We start from the raw sequence: 24245 nt of genomic DNA on the forward strand, positions 1-24245 counted from the left end.
ACTGGTTCTTCACGTTCTGCAGATGTAGATGCCACTGGTTCTTCACGTTCTGCAGATGCAGATGCCACTGGTTCTTCACCTTCTACAGATGTAGATGCCACTGGTTCTTTACGTTCTGCAGATGTAGATGCCACTGGTTCTTCACGCTCTGCAGATGTAGATGCCACAGGTTCTTCACGTGGCATCTACATGAAATACAGACAGGTTTGTTCGTATCTCTGAACGTTCGTAAGTCGAATGTTCGTAAGTAGACGAGTCCCTGCATACAATGTGGGCCAATCTCTGATCGGTGATTTTGTCGGGTGTACGATTTTATCATATTACAGCGCCAATATCATCGCAATCACGACGACGTGTAAACATCCCGGCTGACGACGACGACGACGATGCAGCAGCAGCAGCAGCAGCAGCGGCAGCACGAAGGCACCACGTGGATGAACAACTGCAATACTCTTACATTCAGCGTTAGGGATTATTAATTGTGTTACTTTACACTACACTGACACACCACCTTGCTCGACCGCGGCATACCGCCGAGTACGATCGTCCGCAAAAGAGTCACCAACCCCCCCCCCCCTCCTCCTCCTCCTCGATTAGCCGCCCCTAACACCGGTCCACCACTCGTTCGAGGGTTCTCGGCGGCCCGACTTGGCAACAGCGGCGTGGCCGCCGCGAGAAAAACGACGGCACACCCTCCACCCCCCGCAGAGCCTCTCCGAGTTGTTCTTTGTTCAACCGTGGCGAGAGCCAGGAGCGTATCCGGCGGTGTGGGGGGGGGGGGGGGTCACCCAGGCCTCCCCCCCCCCCACCCACCCACCCGGTGGCCAAAGCTACGTGAGCCACCCCGTCGACAGCCACCGTTCTGGGGGGCTGTCGTGGCCGGCTGCGTTTTGAGTCCGGAGGGGGAGGGGGACGCCCCCCCCCTCCCCTACTTTCTTAAATGTTCGAGGTCTTTGAGCGAGTAACGACGTGGTGAGGATCGGCGCAAAGAGGGGGGGGGCCCTCGATATAGCAGTAATATTAGAATCGGTGTTACCCTTTCTGGCAACAAAACAGGAGGTGCTAAGATGTTAGAACAATAAATAGAAAGCTTTTACAAGGAATTATGCGTCGTTCAACCCCGCCACCACTCGTCCACACAGCCAATCAGTAAGGCTGTAGGCCACGTGAACAGAACGTGCCAATTGGTTACTAGTACAGCACCGGCGGTGCGTTGGAGAGTAAACCCACGACATTTACAATTCGAGCAGAAGAATGTCCGAACGAGGGCGACGAACCGTGGATTTGCCCATCGCTGTGGGTCTGGGTTGACGTTCTGGGGAAGTTTAAACACGTAGCAGTAGTGGGAGGGCTTTCGCGACCAATATCACTCATAGTAATAGGTTTTTACCCTTTTATTTGGCACCAAAACTAACACCTTTATACAAGGGATAATGTTTGCAATAACCACAACACAAGCAGTCAAAATGCAAACAAAAAGAAACAACTCTGATAATGATATGCACTGTCCTTGAAATTGATTGTTCCACACGCGAGACAGCGTTTCTTAGAGCCTAGTCTCCACTGGCGTTGGACCAGATGACGCCAGTCTCCACTGGTGTTGGACCAGATGACGCCAGTGGAGACTGGGCTCTAAGAAAAGCCGTCTCGGGTGTGGACCCATCGATTTCAAGGACAGTGCATATCATTATCAGAGTAAAATTTTGATTTAAAGCTTTCGTGACTACAGGGATTTATATTCTTGGTTCTTTCGGTAAAGTCACGTAGAAGGGAAACAATAAAATAATATATATATTTTTTTATTGTTTTATATTTTTATTATTTTATTGTTTCCCTTCTATGTGACTTTACCGAAAAACCAAGAATATTATCATTTTTTTTATATTTGTATTATTTTATTGTTTCCCTTCTACGTGACTTTACCGAAAGAACCAAGAATATTATCAGAGTTGTTTATTTTTGTTTGCATTTTGACTGCTTGTGTTGTGGTTATTGCAACATGATCCTTTGTATAAAGGTGTCCGTTTTGGTGCCAGATAAAAGGGTAAAACCTATTACTATATCTTGCTACTGGCAAAGGAGGTCTCATAAAGCAATATCATCCATAAGAGAGGTTCTGTTGGGTTAGATCGCATGGATATATAGTGCGTCGTTAAACCCCGCCACCACTCGTCCACAGCCAATTGGTAATGTTGTGTCATATAAAGAGAACGTGCCAATTCGTTACGAGTACAACACCACCGGCTGTGCGTTGGAATGTAAACCCACTGCAACATTTACAGTTCGAGTACCGTGATGTTTACAACAACAGCAACCAGCATCATCAGGAGGACAGCCACAGAGTCGTTCTTGGGGAAGTAGCCGGGAATCGGCAAATCCGCGGTCGGCAAAAACCTCGAAGGCATATTCGCGACAACTTGGCAGGGGTTTTTGGTTAGGTTCAGCCGTTTCGCAACACCAAACCCCCCCACATCAGGCCAACGCATTAAATGGGAATAATTTTGTTGAGTGAAGAATGTGATGGAATACCTTCGAGCGTTGGATGTAACCAGTTCGTTTGAACGTGAAGGGGGTGAACAAATTTGACGTGCGGGAAGAGAGAGCTTGCGGGCGACCGAACCTCACCGCCTGCTCACTCGAGGCCGGGAATACCACGGGAGAGCGGGGGGGGGGGGGCATGCGGTGGGTCACACGGGGGAGACGAGACGGAGGACGAGAACGGCGCCGCGTGCGTTCTCCCGCGGCGGCGGCAGCAGCAGCAGCGTCGTCGTCGCGAGCAGCGCGGCTACGGCGCGCACGGCAGTCTCGTGGTCACCCGCGAATGGCCGAGCTAGAGGGGCGTGGTCGGCGAACCTCCGTACCCCGGTGCAATTGGCGCGAGAAACCCAAAATAACCACGACGGCTAAACCCGCGCGCGGGAAGGCTACGCTGGACGGCAATTTGCGGCGGAATTTTTTCGAAACGGGACAAGCTGGGCCCACGAGCACCCCGGCACACGACGGCCTCTTGCGAACGACGCCACGGGCGGTCTCTGACGTCCAAGCGTGAGCAGTTGCATTACGGTGAACTCGCACAGAGACCCACAGACTCACACAGAGACCCACAGACTCACACAGAGACCCACAGACTCACACAGAGACCCATAGACTCACACAGAGACCCACAGGCTCATAGAGAGACCCATAGACTCACACAGAGACCCACAGGCTCATAGAGAGACCCATAGACTCACACAGAGACCCATAGACTCACACAGAGACACACAGACTCACACAGAGATCCACAGACTCACACAGAGACCCATGGACTCACACAGAGACCCACAGGCTCATAGAGAGACCCATAGACTCACACAGAGACCCATAGACTCACACAGAGACCCACAGACTCACACAGAGATCCACAAACTCACACAGAGACCCATAGACTCACACAGAGACCCACAGACTCACACAGGGACCCATAGTTTGTTGTGCTTCCCCCACACCTCCGATTGGCACGGTTGGCTACGTACGGCGCGAAAGAAGTTCAACGCACAGACACACGCGCACGCACGTACGCACACGAACCCAGGTTAACAACGGACCCAAACTTTAATTTCAAATCAAACGCCGCCTGCGTACGTGACGAGTCCCCCCGACTCTCGCCGCCGCCCGATCGATCCAACGACGTCACGGGGATACTTAACGGCGCGCCGTGAAGCAAAAGGGCCGCGGAATTCACCGGGTCGGCCCGCTGGATTAGAACCGCGAGCCTTCGCCAACGAGAGGCGGTCGCGGGCTCCCCCGCCACGGCCATCTCGCTCGCATGGCCAGGGATGGTCAAAAGCCAACCCCTTGTCGGAAGGAGTTATACATTCACAATCGAGGTTTTTGGGTTTAGATCGCGTTAGTATAAATTGTTGTGTCGTAACCCTCCACCACCCGACACGGTCAGTAAGGCTCGTCACGTAAACAACGCGCGCCAATTAGTGACTACTTCGGCCCACCGGTGTGTTGGAGAGTAAATCCACAACATTTACAAATTACAATTGTAAATGCTGTGGATGTACTCTCCAACAAAACATTCACAATTGTAAATCCACAACATTCAGAACATTTACAATTGTACATGTTGTGTACACGCGCTCACGTTTTCCGTGATTGTAAATGTCGTGAATTTACTCTCCAACACACCGGCGGGCTGAAGCAGTCGCTAATTGTAACTAATTGGCACGCGTTGTTTACGTGACAAACCTTGCCGTCTGCGTCGGGTGGTGGCGGGTTACGACACAACATTTACACTTAGGCGATCTAACCCAAAAAACCCATATTATGAATAACATTATTCGCGAAAGCCCACATGTTAAATAGTTATGCGTATAATTATTTATCTATTTACAGATTTGCTCAGCTTTGTCGCGTTTAAATATATATATTCACGGTCCTGTGCTCTGCTCTGATGACGCTTCAACCCTTCCGCGAGCGTCTCTCACGGTACGCCCCGAATGGCGCGCCCGCCCTCACGTCCACGTGATTGGTGCGCTCCTGGTGCACGCACTCACGCTCGCGGCTCAACTCGCCCTCGCGTCCGCGTTGAGCGGGGCGTCACCAGCGGCGCGCGCAAGTTGGCACGCACGCTCGCGGGCACGCCGGCGGTGTGCCGCCCGGGGGACCGGGCGGCAAGGGTCGCCGGGCAGAACGCCGACCGCGTTGGCACGCGGGGGCGGAGGGCAAACGGGCGGCGGCGGCGGCGGCGGTTGTTTTTGGGCCACGCTCTTCCTTTCGCGCTGGCCGAAGGCGAGGGTAGCGGCCCTCGTGACCTGCCCCATCGACCGGACGGTGCTGGACACGCGTTTGCTGGTTGGTTTTGTGCCACCCGGGCGGGCGGGGAGACCGGAGCCGGATCGGCGGCGCCGCGGAACCGCGCTTCGGCGACCGCTTCGCCGCGAACGTGGGGGGGGGGGAGGTCACGCGGAACGACGGAGCGGCCTTTGACCTCTTGACCTCTTGACCTCTTGACCTCTTGACCTCTTGACCTCTTGACCTCTTGACCTCTCCTAACCGGGAGAGGCCGTGGGGTGGCGCAGGGTCGTCATGGGTGGGGTGGGGGGGTGGGCGTAAACGAGCGGAGTTCACGCCCGGAGGTCGCGACCCTGAGCGGGCTGCGCGACCCCCAGCAGGGGGTAGGCGAACACGTTCCAGAGCGCCGCAAACGCCACAAACGCCAGCGCGGGTCCCAGCGCCAACCACCAGACGAGCGGGCAGGCGGAGGAGCGCCGGCGGCGCCCGCCGCGGCCGCCGGCGCCGCCGCCGCCGCCGCTCTCGCCGCCACCTCCTCCTCCGTTGTCGTCCACCTCGTCCTCCGCTTCGTCGTCCTCCTCGTCGTCCTCCTCCTCCTCGTCGCCCTCGTCCGGGTTGCGGTGGCGCCGGTGCCGGCGCCGGTGGAGGCAGGGGAGGAGGGGGCACCGGCGGGCGCCGCCGCCCAGCGCCGCTGCGCCCAGCGTGATGCCCAGCAGCGAGCCGGCCACGTGGCCGGCGAAGCCCGGCTGGGGGGGCACGGCGGCCGAGAAGCGGCACCACACGGCGCGGCCAACCTCAGCACTCACTGGGGGGGGAGGGGGGGCGGTGACGGGGGGGGGGGGTGGTGGGGGTGGGGGGCCGGGGGGGGGGGGTGTTGTAGCGGTTAGCAGCGACCCAGAGTTCAATTCCCCGCTCACGGCATCCAACGCCGGTGACGATTCTCTGAACCGTGTGCTGGGCCTCCCCTAGGTGGACTCGGTCTCAATTGAGTACCTAGGGCGTTGTGTAGTAAACATCGCCACTGGGGAGACAAAGGCGGCCGGGCGTGGTGCTGGCCACCCACCCTCTCGTGTACCGTGCCGGCCTTCATAGGTGCTGCTCGCTAACGGCACTTGCCCCAACGGTCTGTAAAGGCTACACGGGGGATCTTTGTCTTTGGGGGGTTGGGGGGAGGAGGGGCAGGGGGTGAGCAGTTAGCGGGGCAAACCGATCGAGACGATATCACGCCACACGCCACACACCACACACCACACGCCACACACCACACGCCACACACCACACACCACACACCACACACCACACGCCACACACCACACACCACACACCACACGCCACACACCACACGCCACACACCACACACCACACACCACACGCCACACGCCACACACCACACGCCACACACCACACGCCACACACCACACGCCACACACCACACACCACACACCACACGCCACACACCACACGCCACACGCCACACGCTACACACCACACACCACACGCCACACACCACACGCCACACACCACACGCCACACACCACACACCACACACCACACGCCACACACCACACGCCACACGCCACACGCTACACACCACACACCACACGCCACACACCACACGCCACACACACGCGTGTGGTGATGATGATGCACTGGCAGTGGCGCACGAATGCCCCCTGAATGCACACGGCGGTTGCGCTGGGGGTGGCGGTGATGATGGTGGTGGTGGGGGTGGTTGTGGGGGTGGTGGTGGCCGCGGTGGTGACGGTGGTGGTGGCGGTGGTAGCAGCGATGGTGGCGACAATGGTGGTGGTGGTGGCAGTGGTAGTGATGGTGGCGATGGTGGCCGCAGTGGTGGTGGTGGTGGCGGTGGTGGTAGTGGCGGTGGTGGTAGTGGCGGTGGTGGTAGTGGTGGTGGTCGCAGTGGTGGTGGCGGCGGCAGTGGTGGTTGTGGCGGTGGCAGTGGTGGTGGCGGCAGTGGTGGTGGTGGCGGTGGCAGTGGTGGTGGTGGCAGTGGTGGCAGTGGTGGTAGTGGCGGTGGCAGTGGTGGTTGTGGCGGTGGCAGTGGTGGTGGCGGCAGTGGTGGTGGTGGCGGTGGTGGCAGTGGTGGCGGTGGTGGCAGTGGTGGCAGTGGTGGTAGTGGCGGTGGCAGTGGTGGTGGCGGTGGCAGTGGTGGTGGCGGTGGCAGTGGTGGTGGCGGTGGTGGCGGCAGTGGTGGTGGTGGTGGTGGCGGTGGTGGCGGTGGTGGTGGTGGTGGCTACGCTGCTGCAGCACGCGGCTGCTACCGATACTCGTCCAGTGCCGTGGAGGCAGTGGTGGTGGGGGTTGGTGGATCACCGCACAGATGTTGAGAAACTCCCTGCTACCGCTTTGTGAGAAGTCAGCAGGCTGGACCCCGCCCCCCGCCATATGAATGTGGAATTTCCGCTGTGCCACTTACTGCCCAGCACGGCAATGGCGAGGAACAAAGGTTTGGCGGTGCAGGAAACATCCGACCAGTGCTGCAGAGACAACAACAACAATAATAATACTACGACACAACGGCAACGACGCGCAACAACAATACACAACAAGAAAACACAACCACAATACACAACACAACAACAGTACACAACAACAATAATACAGAACAATACACAACAACAATAATACAGAACAATACACAACACAACAACAATACACAGCGACAATAATACACAACAAAAAAACAGAACAATACACAACAACAATACACAATAACAATAATACAGAACAATTCAGAACACAATAATCAATACACAGCGACAATAATACACAACAAAAAAATAGAACAATACATAACAACAATACACAACAACAATAATACAGAACAATTCACAACACAACAACAATAATACACAGCGACAATAATACACAACAAAAACAGAACAATACACAACAACAATACACAAGACTTAACAATACGTAACAATATACACCACAACAATACACAACAACAATAATACACAACAACAAATAATACAGACCAATGCGCAAAACAACAATTGACAACAGTACACAACAACAATAATACTACACAACAATACACAACACAACAACGATACACAACAACAATAATAATAATACAGAACAATTACACAACAACAATACACAGCAACAATAAGACACAACAAAAATAGAACAATACACAACAATAATAATACTACACAACAATACACAACACAACAACGATACACAACAACAATAATAATACAGAACAACACACAACACAACAACAATACACAGCAACAATAATAATAATCCGGAACATTACACAACACAACAACAATACACAGCGACAATAATACACAACAACAATACACAACACAACAACAGTACACAACAACAATAATAATACAGAACAATACACAACACCGCAACAATACACAGCAACAATAATACACAACAACAATACACGACACAACAACAGTACACAACAACAATAATACACAACAAAAAATAGAACAATACACAACAACAATACATAACAACAATAATAATACAGAACAATACACAACACCACAACAATACACAGCGACAATAATAATACAGAACAATACACAACACCACAACAATACACAGCAACAATAATACACAACAAAAAAGAACAATACACAACAATAATAACAATAATAATCCGGAACATCACACAACACAACAACAATACACAGCAACAATACTAAACAATACACAACAATCGACCAACGCGCAACACAACAATACATAACCATACACAACGACAATAATACATAACCATACACAACACAACAATACATAACCATACACAACACAACAATACATAACCATACACAACACAACAATACATAACCATACACAACGACAATAATACATAACCAGACACAACACAACAATACATAACCATACACAACACAACAATACATAACCATACACTACGACAATAATACATAACCATACACAACACAACAATGCATAACCATACACAACGACAACAATACATAACCATACACAACGACAATAATACATAACCATACACAACGACAATACATAACAATACACAACACAACAATACATAACCATACACTACGACAATAATACATAACCATACACGACGACAACAATACATAACCATACACAACACAATAATACATAACCATACACAACACAACAATACATAACCATAAACAACACAACAATACATAACCATACACAACACAACAATACATAACCATACACAACACAACAATACATAACCATACACAACACAACAATACATAACCATACACAACACAACAATACATAACCATACACAACACAACAATACATAACCATACACAACGACAATAATACATAACCATACACAACACAACAATACATAACCATAAACAACACAACAATACATAACCATACACAACACAACAATACATAACCATAAACAACACAACAATACATAACCATACACAACGACAATAATACATAACCATACACAACACAACAATACATAACCATACACAACACAACAATACATAACCATACACAACACAACAATACATAACCATACACAACACAACAATACATAACCATACACAACGACAACAATACATAACCATACACAACGACAATAATACATAACCATACACAACGACAATACATAACCATACACAACACAACAATACATAACCATACACAACACAACAATACATAACCATACACAACGACAATAATACATAACCATACACAACACAATAATACATAACCATACACTACGACAATAATACATAACCATACACAACACAACAATACATGACCATACACAACGACAATAATACATAACCATACACAACACAACAATACATAACCATACACAACACAATAATACATAACCATACACAACACAACAATACATAACCATACACAACGACAATAATACATAACCATACACAACACAACAATAATACATAACCATACACAACACAACAATACATAACCATACACAACACAACAATACATAACCATACACAACGACAATAATACATAACCATACACAACGACAATAATACATAACCATACACAACACAACAATAATACATAACCATACACAACACAACAATACATAACCATACACAACACAACAATACATAACCATACACGACTACAATAATACATAACCATACACAACGACAATAATACATAACCATACACAACACAACAATACATAACCATACACTACGACAATAATACATAACCATACACAACACAATAATACATAACCATACACTACGACAATAATACATAACCATACACAACACAACAATACATGACCATACACAACGACAATAATACATAACCATACACAACACAACAATACATAACCATACACAACACAACAATACATAACCATACACAACACAACAATACATAACCATACACAACACAACAATACATAACCATACACAACACAACAATACATAACCATACACAACACAACAATACATAACCATACACAACACAACAATACATAACCATACACAACACAACAATGCATAATCATACACAACACAACAATACATAACCATACACAACACAACAATACATAACCATACACAACGACAATAATACATAACCATACACAACACAATAATACATAACCATACACAACACAACAATAATACATAACCATACACAACACAGCAATACATAACCATACACAACGACAATAATACATAACCATACACAACACAACAATACATAACCATACACAACACAACAATACATAACCATACACAACGACAATACATAACCATACACAACACAATAATACATAACCATATACAACACAACAATATATAACCATACACAACACAACAATACGTAACCATACACAACACAATAATGCATAACCATACACAACACAATAATACATAACCATACACAACACAACAATACATAACCATACACAACGACAATACATAACCATACACAACACAACAATACATAACCATACACAACACAACAATACATAACCATACACAACACAACAATACATAACCATACACAACGACAATAATACATAACCATACACAACACAACAATACATAACCATACACAACGACAATAATACATAACCATACACAACGACAATAAGACATAACCATACACAACGACAATAATACATAACCATACACAACACAACAATACATAACCATACACAACACGACAATAAGACATAACCATACACAACACAACAATACATAACCATACACAACACAACAATACATAACCATACACAACACAACAAAACATAACCATACACAACACAATAATACATAACCATACACAACACAACAATACATAACCATACACAACGACAATAATACATAACCATACACAACACAACAATAATACATAACCATACACAACACAATAATACATAACCATACACAACACAATAATGCATAACCATACACAACACAATAATACATAACCATACACAACACAACAATACATAACCATACACAACGACAATACATAACCATACACAACACAACAATACATAACCATACACAACGACAATAATACATAACCATACACAACACAATAATACATAACCATACACAACGACAATAATACATAACCATACACAACACAACAATACATAACCATACACAACGACAATAATACATAACCATACACAACGACAATAAGACATAACCATACACAACACAGTAATACATAACCATACACAACACAACAATACATAGCCATACACAACGACAATAATACATAACCATACACAACACAACAATACATAACCATACACAACACAATAATACATAACCATACACAACACAACAATACATAACCATACACAACGACAATAAGACATAACCATACACAACACAATAATACATAACCATACACAACAACAATAATACATAACCATACACATCACAACAATACATAACCATGCACAACACAATAAGACATAACCATACACAATGACAATAAAACATAACCATACACAACACAACAATACATAACCATACACAACGACAATAATACATAACCATACACAACGACAATAATACATAACCATACACAACACAACAATACATAACCATACACAACGACAATAATACATAACCATACACAACACAATAATACATAACCATACACAACGACAATAATACATAACCATACACAACACAACAATACATACCATACACAACGACAATAATACATAACCATACACAACACAACAATACATAACCATACACAACGACGATAATACATAACCATACACAACGACAATAAGACATAACCATACACAACACAATAATACATAACCATACACAACACAATAATACATAGCCATACACAACGACAATAATACATAACCATACACAACACAACAATACATAACCATACACAACACAATAATACATAACCATACACAACACAACAATACATAACCATACACAACACAATAATACATAACCATACACAACACAACAATACATAACCATACACAACGACAATAAGACATAACCATACACAACACAATAATACATAACCATACACAACGACAATAATACATAACCATACACATCACAACAATACATAACCATGCACAACACAATAAGACATAACCATACACAATGACAATAAAACATAACCATACACAACACAACAATACATAACCATACACAACGACAATAATACATAACCATACACAACGACAATAATACATAACCATACACAACACAACAATACATAACCATACACAACAATAATACATAACCATACACAACACAATAATACGTAACCATACACAACACAACAATTCATAACCATACACAACACAACAATACATAACCATAAACAACACAACAATACATAACCATACACAACACAACAATAATACATAACCATACACAACGACAATACATAACCATACACAGCACAACAATACATAACCATACACAAGACAACAATACATAACCATACACAACGACAACAATACATAACCATACACAACACAACAACAATACATAACCATACACAACGACAATAAGACATAACCATACACAACGACAATAATACATAACCATACACAACACAACAATACATAACCATACACAACACAACAATACATAACCATACACAACGACAATAAGACATAACCATACACAACACAACATTACATAACCATACACAACGACAATAATACATAACCATACACAACGACAACAATACATAACCGTACACAACACAACAATAAAATACAACGACAAAACAGAACAATACAGATGGATTCTGGCTTAGCAATCATTGGAAGGATTTGATCAACCATTTCGGGTCTTAATTGATTGATCACGCTTAAGGTGGCAAAAGTTTTCAATAATTGTAATAATTAATCCAATGTGATTTTTTTACATTTTTTTTTTACAATTGCGTATCCAAAATCAGACACTAACTACTCCTCCAAACATTTTGTATTTTTTTTGCACAAATTTTTATTTTTGACAACTTGATTCAACTTTTAATATACTTAAAGACGTACCCATCAGAAAACCACTCGATTTGAAGGTTCCGTTCGTTTTTTTAATATTAGAAAGAACAAAAAGTCAATAAACTTAATAGTCTATGAGGAGAAGTACTCCTATCTTTCGCAGTTTTAAAATTATTCAGATTTGAACGTCACGAAACGCATTTCACTTTTTTGCATCCGAAATATCTCAAAAACAATCAAAGACATACAACAATGGCTCTCGCTTTAATTTCAGTTGCCGTTTAAGGCTCTATCAAACGGGGGTCCGGTGGGGGAAACGCAATTTTTATTTTATCATTTTGAACGTTTTGTGAATGACACCACGCACAACAAACATGTTGATGGGGTCCTTAAAAAAAAATCGAGATTTGGGGGGGGGGAGGGGGGGGCCTTCAAATGAAAAATCTCAGATTTTCCAACTTTCCTTGTTGTGTCCTAATAGCTCACCAGCACGACATTGGTGAAGTGTGCGGACAGCAGAGCGTACACTCCCCCGGACGCTCCCACCAGCGGCGCAGACATGTCGATGACGGACGACACTAGGGAACCTGCACACACAAAGACAAAGATCCCCCCGTGTAGCCTGTAACACAATGTTGGGGCAAGTGCTGTTAACGAGCACCTATGAAGGCCGGCACGGCACACACGAGGGGGTGGGTGGCCAGCATCACGCCCGGCCGCCTTTGTCTCCCCCAGTGGCGATGTTTACTACGCACTGCACCAGGTTACTCATTTGAGGCCGAGTCGACCTAGGGGAAGCCCGGGACCGGCTCAGATTATTCGTGGCCGATTTTTGCTGTGAGTGGTGATCGAACTCGGTGCGCCGGGTTCGTAGCGCGGCGTAGCGCTAACCGCTACACTGCAACTCCACACACATACACAACACACACACGCGTACACAACACACATACACAACACACACACAACACACACACGCGTACACAACACACACACACACACGTACACAACACACAACACATGTACACAACACACACCACATGTACACAACACACACACACGTACACAAAACACACGTACACAACACACACACACACGTACACAACACACACACACGTACACAACACACACACACGTACACAACACACAGCACACATACACAACACACACACACATACACAACACATGTACACAACACACATACACGTACACAACACACATACACGTACACAACACACGTACACAACACACACACGTACACAACACACATACACAACACACACACGTACACAACCCACGCGCGCACACACGCGTACACACGTACACAACACGCACGCGTACACAACACACACGCGTACACACGCGTACACACGCGTACACACACGTATCGTAAGCCACACAACAAATACACACCGGTTACACAACTGCGTTTCATACCTCACCTGTGTGACTCACACTGTGTGTGACTCACCTGTGTGTGACTCACACTGTGTGTGACTCACCTGTGTGTGACTCACACTGTGTGTGACTCACCTGTGTGTGACTCACACTGTGTGTGACTCACCTGTGTGTGACTCACACTGTGTGTGACTCACACTGTGTGTGACTCACCTGTGTGTGACTCACCTGTGTGTGACTCACCTGTGTGTGTGTGACTCACCTGTGTGAGTCTCACACACACTGTGTGTGTGAGACTCACACTGTGTGTGTGTATGACTCACCTGTGTGAGTCTCACACACACTGTGTGTGTGAGACTCACACTGTGTGTGTGTGACTCACCTGTGTGTGTGAGTGAGACTCACACTGTGTATGTGTGACTCACCTGTGTGTGTGTGACTCATCTGTGTGTGTGACTCACCTGTGTGAGTCTCACACACTGTGTGTGAGACTCACACTGTGTGTATGACTCACACTGTGTGTGTGTGACTCACCTGTGTGTGTGTGACTCACACTGTGTGTGTGTGAATCACCTGTGTGTGTGTGAGTCACACTGTGTGTGTGTGTGTGTGGCTCACACACACACAGTGTCACACTGTGTATGTGTGACTCACCTGTGTGTGTGTGACTCACACTGTGTGTGTGTGACTCACACGGTGTGTGTGTGAATCACCTGTGTGTGTGTGTGACTCACACTGTGTGTGTGTGTGTGGCTCACACACACACAGTGTCACACTGTGTATGTGTGACTCACCTGTGTGTGTGTGTGCCTCATACTGTGTGTGTGTGAATCACCTGTGTGTGTGTGAGTCACGCTGTGTGTGTGTGGCTCACACTGTGTGTGTGGCTCACACACACACACAGTGTCACACTGTGTGTGTGTGTGTGAGCCACACACACACACACACAGTGTCACACTGTGTATGTGTGACTCACCTGTGTGTGTGCGTGATTCGTGACTCACCTGCAAGCACCCCGGCCAGGTAGAGCGCCAGCACAGGCACCGTGCCGTGCGCCATCTCCAGCGGCACCCCCAGCAGCAGCTGCAGCGACACGTTGAAGGCCACGTGTGCCAGCCTGGGGGATGGGGGGAGAGGGGACACACAGGGGTACAAGGGGGACACACAGGGGTACAAGGGACACACACAGGAATACAAGGGACACACACAGGGGTACAAGGGGGATACACAGGGGTACAAGGGGGACACACAGGGGTACAAGGGGGACACACAGGCGTACAAGGGGGATACACAGGGGTACAAGGGGGACACACAGGGGTACATGGGGGACACACAGGGGTACAAGGGACACACACAGGGGTACAAGGGGGATACACAGTGGGTACAAGGGGGACTCACAGGGGTACAAGGGACACACACAGGGGTACAAGGGGGATACACAGTGGGTACAAGGGGGACTCACAGGGGTACAAGGGGATACACACAGGGGTACAAAGGGGACACAGGGGTACAAGGGGGACACACAGGGGTACAAGGGGGATACACAGTGGGTACAAGGGGGACTCACAGGGGTACAAGGGGATACACACAGGGGTACAAGGGGGACACACACAGGGGTACAAGGGGGATACACAGTGGGTACAAGGGGAGCACACGGAGGGGACACGGGGAGGTACATGGGGGGAACACAGAGTCACAGGGTCACGGGGTCACAGGGTCACGGGGTCAAAGGGGAGGACAATGACATGGGTCCCATCCAGCCACGAGTGAAATGCGGACATCAAATCCCCTCCTCTTGGGTTGTCCCTTGCGAGGACATAGATACAGCCAGCTCACTCGCTGCCAAACATTCACCATAATCATCATCATCATTAGCATCGGCAGCAGTGTCGTCATCAGTGGCATCATCATCACTAGCGTCAGCATCAGCAGCAGTATCATCATCAGAATGTGCCACACGCCGGTGTAGTGCAGCAGTGAGTGGGGAGTTTGGCTGCTGCCGGAATCTATCGGCCATCGATAGACACGGGCGACAGCAGTGATGCAGCGTCCCGGTCTGTTTCGATTTAAAGCTTTCGTGACTGCAAGCATTCATCTTCTTTGGTTCTTTCGGTAAAGTCACCACCACGTAGAATGAGAATAAAATAATAAATTGATAAAATAAAATAACGCAATTAAATTCTCACGACGTTTCGGCCACAACACAAGCGGCCTTCATCAGGTGAAGGGACGAGACTGTCTGGAGGACAGCGCTGGAGCGAACGAAGGCCGCTTGTGTTGTGGCCGAAACGTCGTGAGAATATTATTGTGTTATTTTATTTTATCAATTTATTATTTTATTCTCATTCTACGTGACTTTACCGAAAGAACCAAAGAAGATGAGTTCCGGTCTGTGTCTGTGTATCTGTGTGTCTGTGTGCCTGTGTGTGCCTGTGTGTGTCTGTGTGTATGTGTGTCTGTGTATCTGTGTGTCTGTGTATGTCTGTGTGTGGCAAAACAACCCCCTACCTCCTCGCGGTGCCGGACGGGTAGCTCTGTCGTGGACAGTGCTGTGGAGGGAGGGCCAATTCCAATTGGCCCTCTCCCCTCATGGCGTCTGTGACCACCACAGTGGCTAAACGGGGGCTCTGGACGGGTGCGAGGGGCTGGTAACCCCTCCACCTTAAAAAAAATTACCACTAAACTACGACTAAAATATGTAACTAATAAGCTTGTGCCGGAGGCCCCGGCGGGACAGGCGTCTATGACGTCTCCTGACCAAACCCCAATTGTCGGAGCCAGGAGTTTGAATCTCTACCCTCGGAGCTCCTCGAGAAACAAGGAAAAGCCACTTCGTGTGGCCACATGGAATGTTCGAACGCTCACTGCGGAGGAGAGGCTGCCACTCCTCTGTCGGGAGCTGGACTGGTACCGCCTGTATCTCTGTGGCATTCAGGAGGACCGGTGGACCGGCTCTGGCTCCTGCCACCATGAGGCGTGGACAGTCCTCTACTCGGGGCAGCAGACTGCCAAACAACAGGGTGTGGCTCTTCTTTTGAACAAAAGAATGAAGGGGGCGTGGGAGCGTGGCGGTGAGGTGTGGGAAGCTGTAAGCCCCAGGCTACTTTGGGCTCACCTTCCCATCAACCAGAGGCGAGGAATGGTGGTCGTGGTTACTTATGCCCCCACCGAAGATGAACATCCGTGGAGGGATGCAGGCAAAGCCGATGAGTCAGATGCCTTCTATGACCTCCTGTCACAGGTGCTAGCTAAAGTGGCTCCTCGGGATAGAGTCATCATGTTGGGTGACTTCAATGCCCGAGTTGGTCATCATACTGGCACCTGGTCTGGAGTGATTGGAGGGCATGGGCCAGATCAGCTCAATAACAACGGTAGGAGGCTGCTAGATTTTTGTGCAGCCCATGGGCTTGTAATTACCAACACGCTGTTCCGGCATCGGCGCATCCACACAACATCATGGATGCATGCTGGATCCAAGCAAGAACGTCTGCTGGACTACATAGTGACGGACCAGCGGATGCGAGCCCATGTCCTTGACACCAGGACCTACCGTGGAGCTGATCTGCCCTCGAGGGTAAATGGGCGAGGTTTAGGACTGTGACTCATGCAGCTGCAATGGCTGCTTTGGGTACGCGGTCCAGACCTCCCCAGAGACCCTGGCTGACAGAGGAGGTGTTCAGGATGGTTGAGAAAAAGCGACAGGCCCACTGTCATCGACTACAGAATCCCACGTCAGAGAATGAGGAGGCTTACCGCAGTCTTCGCTCGGAGGTTCAGAGAGCCGTGAGGTGCTGCAAGGATGGGTGGTGGTCGCGGGTTGCTGAGGAGATGGAGTCTGCCTCAGTGGCCTGTGATCACAAATCTCTATTTAACTCCATCAAAAAAGAAATCTGCAGCGCCACACCTATTACCATCATTAGGGGAAAAACGGTGATCCAATCTCTGACCCCCAGGAACAGGTTTACAGATTTGCTGAGCATTTTCGTGAGGTCCTGGGGGAAGGAAAATCCCTCAGCCAGGAAAACATCGTGGCACAAAGTGAGGATGACCCTGCTGAGGCTGCGGTGCCTCAAATATTGGAATTAGTCACCCCCTGTGAGTGGCTGGCTGAGGTGCCATCTGTTGAGGAAGTACTGAAGGCGATCCGGAGACTGAGACCAGGAAAGGCAGCGGGCAGAGATGATCTCCCAAGCGAAATGCTCAGGGAGGACGGCGTTTGTGCACAGACTGCCCTATATGACATCATAACAACAGTCTGGACCACTGGATGGGTTCCGCAGGATTGGAAGGATGCCCTGGTGGTCCCCCTTTTTAAGAAGGGGGACAGCACAGACTGTAACAACTACAGGGGCATCTCACTCCTCAGTGTGCCGGGAAAGGTCCTGGCAAGGATTATTCAACATCGCCTTGCCAGGCACACTGAGGAGAGGCTTGCGGAGCCCCAATGCGGTTTCAGGAAAGGGCGGTCCTGCACAGATGCCATATTTTCTATTTTTCTGTCTGTCTGCTACAGCAGAGGTGTAGGGAATTCCAACAAGACCTACATGTCTGCTTTATTGAACTGGTCAAGGCCTATGATACCATCAGTACGCCTGGGCTCTGGGTTGTTCTTCGTGCTTTTGGAGTACCTGACCCTCTGCCAAGATCATTAAGGACCTTCATGATGGTGAGCGGGCCCGGGTAAAACTACGTGGCCGGGAGTAAGAGCCATTCCCTGTGCACCTTGGGGTGCGACAGGGATATCCTCTGGCTCCCACATTATTTATCATCTATTTTGACCACGTAGTTCGTGAAGCCTTCAATAGCTGTACCGGGGGAATCTCCATATGGTACAGGGAGGCTGATCGATGCCCGGGTGCGGTCAAGGGATGGCTCCCTATTGCTCAACCACGTTATGTATGCTGATTATTTGGTAATAGCTGCTCATTCAGAGGAGGAGTTGGAGACGCTGCTCCTGAGACTGGAGCGTGCTACTAAGAGGTGGGGCCTTACCATCAGCCCCACCAAAACTAAGCACCTGCCTGGGTATTTTGTACCATCGGACACCCCACCCACACAACTCCCAATCGGTGATGGGGCAGTTGTGGAGAGAGTGGAGAGTTTCCCATACCTGGGCAGTGTGCTTATGACTGGCTCCAGTTTAACAGCAGAGGTCTCACTCTGAATCAGTCGAGCGGCAATATCTTTTCATCGGCTGCGTAACGCTGTGTGGAAGCTACCTGGTCTGTCGCTCCGCACTAAGCTTCAGGTCTTCTCGGCCACGGTCATTTCCTCCCTTCTCTACGCTTGCAAAACGTGGACCCCCCTTATGGAACATCTTCGCCGGTTAGAAACATTTAGGCTGGCCTGCCAACGATCCATCCTGGGTTTAACCAGACTGGATTGTGTGAGGAGCTCACAAATCCTTGAAAGATCTGGGCAAGGACCCATCGGTGAGCTCCTCCGGCGGGAAAGGCTGCGATGGCTGGGTCATGTAGCCCACATGCCCAGCCACCGCATGCCGAAACAGCTTTTGTTCGGCCGGATTGAGGGGGCTAAGCGGGCACGGCACGGGCTAGAGAAGAGATGGAGTGATGTGGTACAGGAGGACGTGGAGCTGAGTGGCCTTGCCGATGACTGGTACCAGTGGTGTCAAGATCGGCCTCTGTGGAGGAGGCTCGTGAAGGACGCTACTGGGCAGTTGGAGGTAGTCGCCCTCCAACAACAATGGAGGGTGGAGGAGCGACGCTCAGAACAACGAGCAGAGCGCCGGGTGGCTGAAGCACAGCGGGTTGGCACAGTAGGGGGCACAGGTGGTGCATCAGCCAGTCATCTCAGTCAGTCGACCCGTGGCACCTGGGTCTGCCCCGTGACCTCCTGCCAGCGGGCGTTCGACACTTCACGTGGCCTCAGGGTGCACATAGCCTGGCACAAGCGTCGTGGTGATGTCACCGCCACTAAGTGGCGAATGGCGGTTGTTGTTGTTGTTGTGTCTGTGTGTATGTGTGTCTGTGTATCTGTGTGTCTGTGTATGTCTGTGTGTCTATGTGTGTCTGTGTGTCTGTGTGTGTCTATGTGTGGCAAAACAACCCCCTACCTCCTCGCGGTGTCGGATGGGTAACTCTGTCGTGGACAGTGCTGTGGGGGGAGGGCCAATTCCGATTGACTCCTCCCCTCATGGCATCTGTGACCACCACAGTGGCTAAACCGGGGCTCTGGACGGGTGCGACGGGCTGGTAACCCCTCCACCTTCAAACATTTACCACTAAACTACGACTAAAATATGTAACTAATAAGCTTGTGCCGGAGGCCCCGGGGGGACAGGTGTCTATGACGTCTCCTGGCCAAACCCCAATTGGCGGAGTCAGGAGATTGAATCTCTACCCTCGGGGCTCCTCCAGAAACAAAGAAAAGCCACTTCGGGTGGCCACGTGGAATGTTCGAATGCTCACTGCGGAGGAGAGGCTGCCACTCCTCTGTCGGGAGCTGGACCGGTACCGCCTGGATCTCTGTGCCATTCAGGAGGTCCGGTGGACCGGTTCTGGCTCCTGCCACCATGAGGGGTGGACAGTCCTCTACTCAGGGCAGCAGACTGCCAAACAACAGGGTGTGGTTCTTCTTTTGAACAAAAGAATGAAGGGGGCGTGGGAGCGTGGCGGTGAGGTGTGGGAAGGTGTAAGCCCCAGTCTACTTTGGGCTCACCTTCCCATCAACCGGAGGCGAGGAGTGGTGGTCGTGGTTACTTATGCCCCCACTGAAGACGAACATCCGTGGAGGGATGCAGGCAAAGCCGATGAGTCAGATGCCTTCTATGACCTCCTGTCACAGGTGCTGGCTAAAGTGGCCCCTCGGAATAGAGTCATCTTGTTGGGTGACTTCAATGCCCGAGTTGGTCATGATGATGGCAGCTGGTCTGGAGTGATTGGAGGGCATGGGCCAGATCAGCTCAATAACAACGGTAGGAGATTTTTGTGCAGCCCATGGGCTTGTAATTACCAACACGCTGTTCCGGCATCGGAGCACCCACACAACATCATGGATGCATGCTGGGTCCAAGCAAGAACATCTGCTGGACTACATAGTGACGGACCAGCGGATGCGAGCCCATGTCCTTGACACCAGGACCTACCGTGGAGCTGATCTGCCCTCTGACCATCGACTAGTCATCTGTAAGATGCTCCTGCCATTCTTCCACTCCGGTGGTGCGTGTACATCCAGGACCTCATTCCAACCTAAAGTGGCCTGGTCTCGGTTATCTGATGAAAGTTGCAAGCGAGAATTTCATCATCGCTTGCGGCTGGAATTGGCATCGACCCCGACTCCTCCTGATGTCGAGGGTAAATGGGCGAGGTTTAGGACTGTGACTCATGCAGCTGCAATGGCTGCTTTGGGTACGCGGTCCAGTCCTCCTCAGAGACCCTGGCTGACAGAGGAGGTGTTCAGGATGGTTTAGAAAAAGCGACAGGCCCACTCTCATCGGCTACAGAATCCCACGTCAGAGAATGAGGAGGTTTACCGCAGCATTCGCTCGGAGGTTCGGAGAGCCATGAGGCGCTGCAAGGATGGGTGGTGGTCGCGGGTTGCTGAGGAGATGGAGTCTGCCTCAGTGGCCTGTGATCACAAATCTCTATTTAACTCCATCAAAAAAGAAATCTGCAGCGCCACACCTATTACCATCATTAGGGGAAAAAACGGTGATCCAATCTCCGACCCCCAGGAACAGGTTTACAGATTTTCTGAGCATTTCTGTGAGGTCCCGGGGGAGGGAAAATCCCTCAGCCAGGAAAACATCGTGGCACAAAGTGAGGATGACCCTGCTGAGGCTGCGGTGCCTCAAATCTTGGAATTAGTCACCCCCTTTGAGTGGCTGGCTGAGGTGCCATCTGTTGAGGAAGTACTGAAGGCGATCCGGAGTCTGAGACCAGGAAAGGCAGCGGGCAGAGATGATCTCCCAAGCGAAATGCTGAGGGAGGACGGCGTTTGTGCACAGACTGCCCTACATGACATCATAACAACAGTCTGGACCACTGGACGGGTTCCGCAGGATTGGAAGGATCCCCTTGTGGTCCCCCTTTTTAAGAAGGGGGACAGCACAGACTGTAACAGTTACAGGGGCATCTCACTCCTCAGTGTGCTGGGAAAGGTCCTGGCAAGGATTATTCAACATCGCCTTGCCAGGCACGCTGAGGAGAGGCTTGCGGAGCCCCAATGCGGTTTCAGGAAAGGGCGGTCCTGCACAGATGCCATATTTTGTGTCTGTTTGCTACAGCAGAGGTGTAGGGAATTCCAGCAAGACCTACATCTCCGCTTTGTTGACCTGGTCAAGGCCTCTGATACCATCAGTAGGCCTGGGCTCTGGGTTGTTCTTCGTGCTTTTGGAGTACCTGACCCTCTGCTCACGATCATTAAGGACCTTCATGATGGTGAACGGGCCCGGGTAAAACTACGTGGCCGGGAGTCAGAGCCATTCCCTGTGCACCTTGGGGTGCGACAGGGATGTGCTCTGGCCCCCACATTATTTAACATCTATTTTGACCACGTAGTTCGTGAAGCCTTCAATAGCTGTACCGGGGGAATCTCCATTTGGTACAGATATAATGGGAGGCTGATCGATGTCCGGGTGCAGTCAAGGAATGGCTCCCTATTGCTCAACCACGTTATGTATGCTGATGATTTGGTAATAGTTGCTCATTCAGAGGAGAAGTTGGAGACGCTGCCTGTGAGACTGGAGCATGCCACTAAGAGGTGGGGCCTTACCATCAGCTCCACCAAAACTAAGCACCTGCCTGGGTATTTTGTACCATCGGACACTCCACCCCCACAACTCCCAATCGGTGATAGGGCAGTTGTGGAGAGAGTGGAGAGTTTCCCATACCTGGACAGTGTGCTTATGACCGGCTCCAGTTTAACAGCAGAGGTTTCACTCTGAATCAGTCGAGCAGCAATATCTTTTCATCAGTTGCGTAACTCTGTGTGGAAGCTACCTGCTCTGTCGCTCCGCACTAAGCTTCAGGTCTTCTCGGTCACGGTCATTCCCTCCCTTCTCTACGCTTGCGAAACGTGGACCCCCCTAATGGAACATCTTCGCCGGTTAGAAACATTTAGGCTGGCCTGCCTACGATCCATCCTGGGTTTAACCAGGCTGGATTGTGTGAGGAGCTCACAAATCCTTGAAAGATCTGGGCAAGGTCCCATCGGTGAGCTCCTCTGGTGGGCTTGGCTGCGATGGCTGGGTCATGTAGCCCGCATGCCCAGCCACCGCATGCCGAAAAAGCTTTTGTTCAGCCGGATTGAGGGGGCTAAACGGGCGCGGCACAGGCTAGAGAAGAGATGGAGTGATGTGGTACAGGAGGACGTGGAGCTGAGTGGACTTGCCGATGACTGGTACCAGCGGTGTCAAAATCGGCCTCTGTGGAGGAGGCTCGTGAAGGACGCTACTGGGCAGTTGGAGGTAGTCACCCTCCAACAACAACGGAGGGCGGAGGAGCGACACTCACTACATCGAGCGGAGCGCCGGGTGGCTGAAGCACAGCGGGTTGGCACAGTAGGGGGCTCAGGTGGTGCATCAGCCAGTCATCTCAGT

At 49.3% G+C, this 24245-nt stretch overlaps 1 protein-coding gene across 1 annotated transcript in view; it reads right to left on the reverse strand.

Annotated features, from left to right (window-relative positions):
* Window positions 1–293: 293 nt before the first annotated feature.
* LOC116955181 (rhomboid-related protein 1-like) overlaps window positions 294–24245 on the reverse strand; it is a 51775-nt gene continuing 27823 nt past the window's right edge. The window contains exons 5-8 of the mRNA XM_076052876.1: window positions 15688–15800; window positions 13775–13875; window positions 7220–7280; window positions 294–5587 (exon numbers count right to left, since the gene is read on the reverse strand). Of these exons, the coding sequence (XP_075908991.1) occupies window positions 5115–5587; window positions 7220–7280; window positions 13775–13875; window positions 15688–15800 (748 nt within the window). The 3' untranslated portion in view covers window positions 294–5114. The remainder of the gene's footprint in view (window positions 5588–7219; window positions 7281–13774; window positions 13876–15687; window positions 15801–24245) is intronic.

This window comes from Petromyzon marinus, chromosome 58 (assembly GCF_048934315.1).
Source record: "Petromyzon marinus isolate PM22_M1 ecotype Great Lakes invasive population chromosome 58, UKy_Petmar_22M1.pri1.0, whole genome shotgun sequence".
Lineage (NCBI taxonomy): Eukaryota > Metazoa > Chordata > Hyperoartia > Petromyzontiformes > Petromyzontidae > Petromyzon > Petromyzon marinus.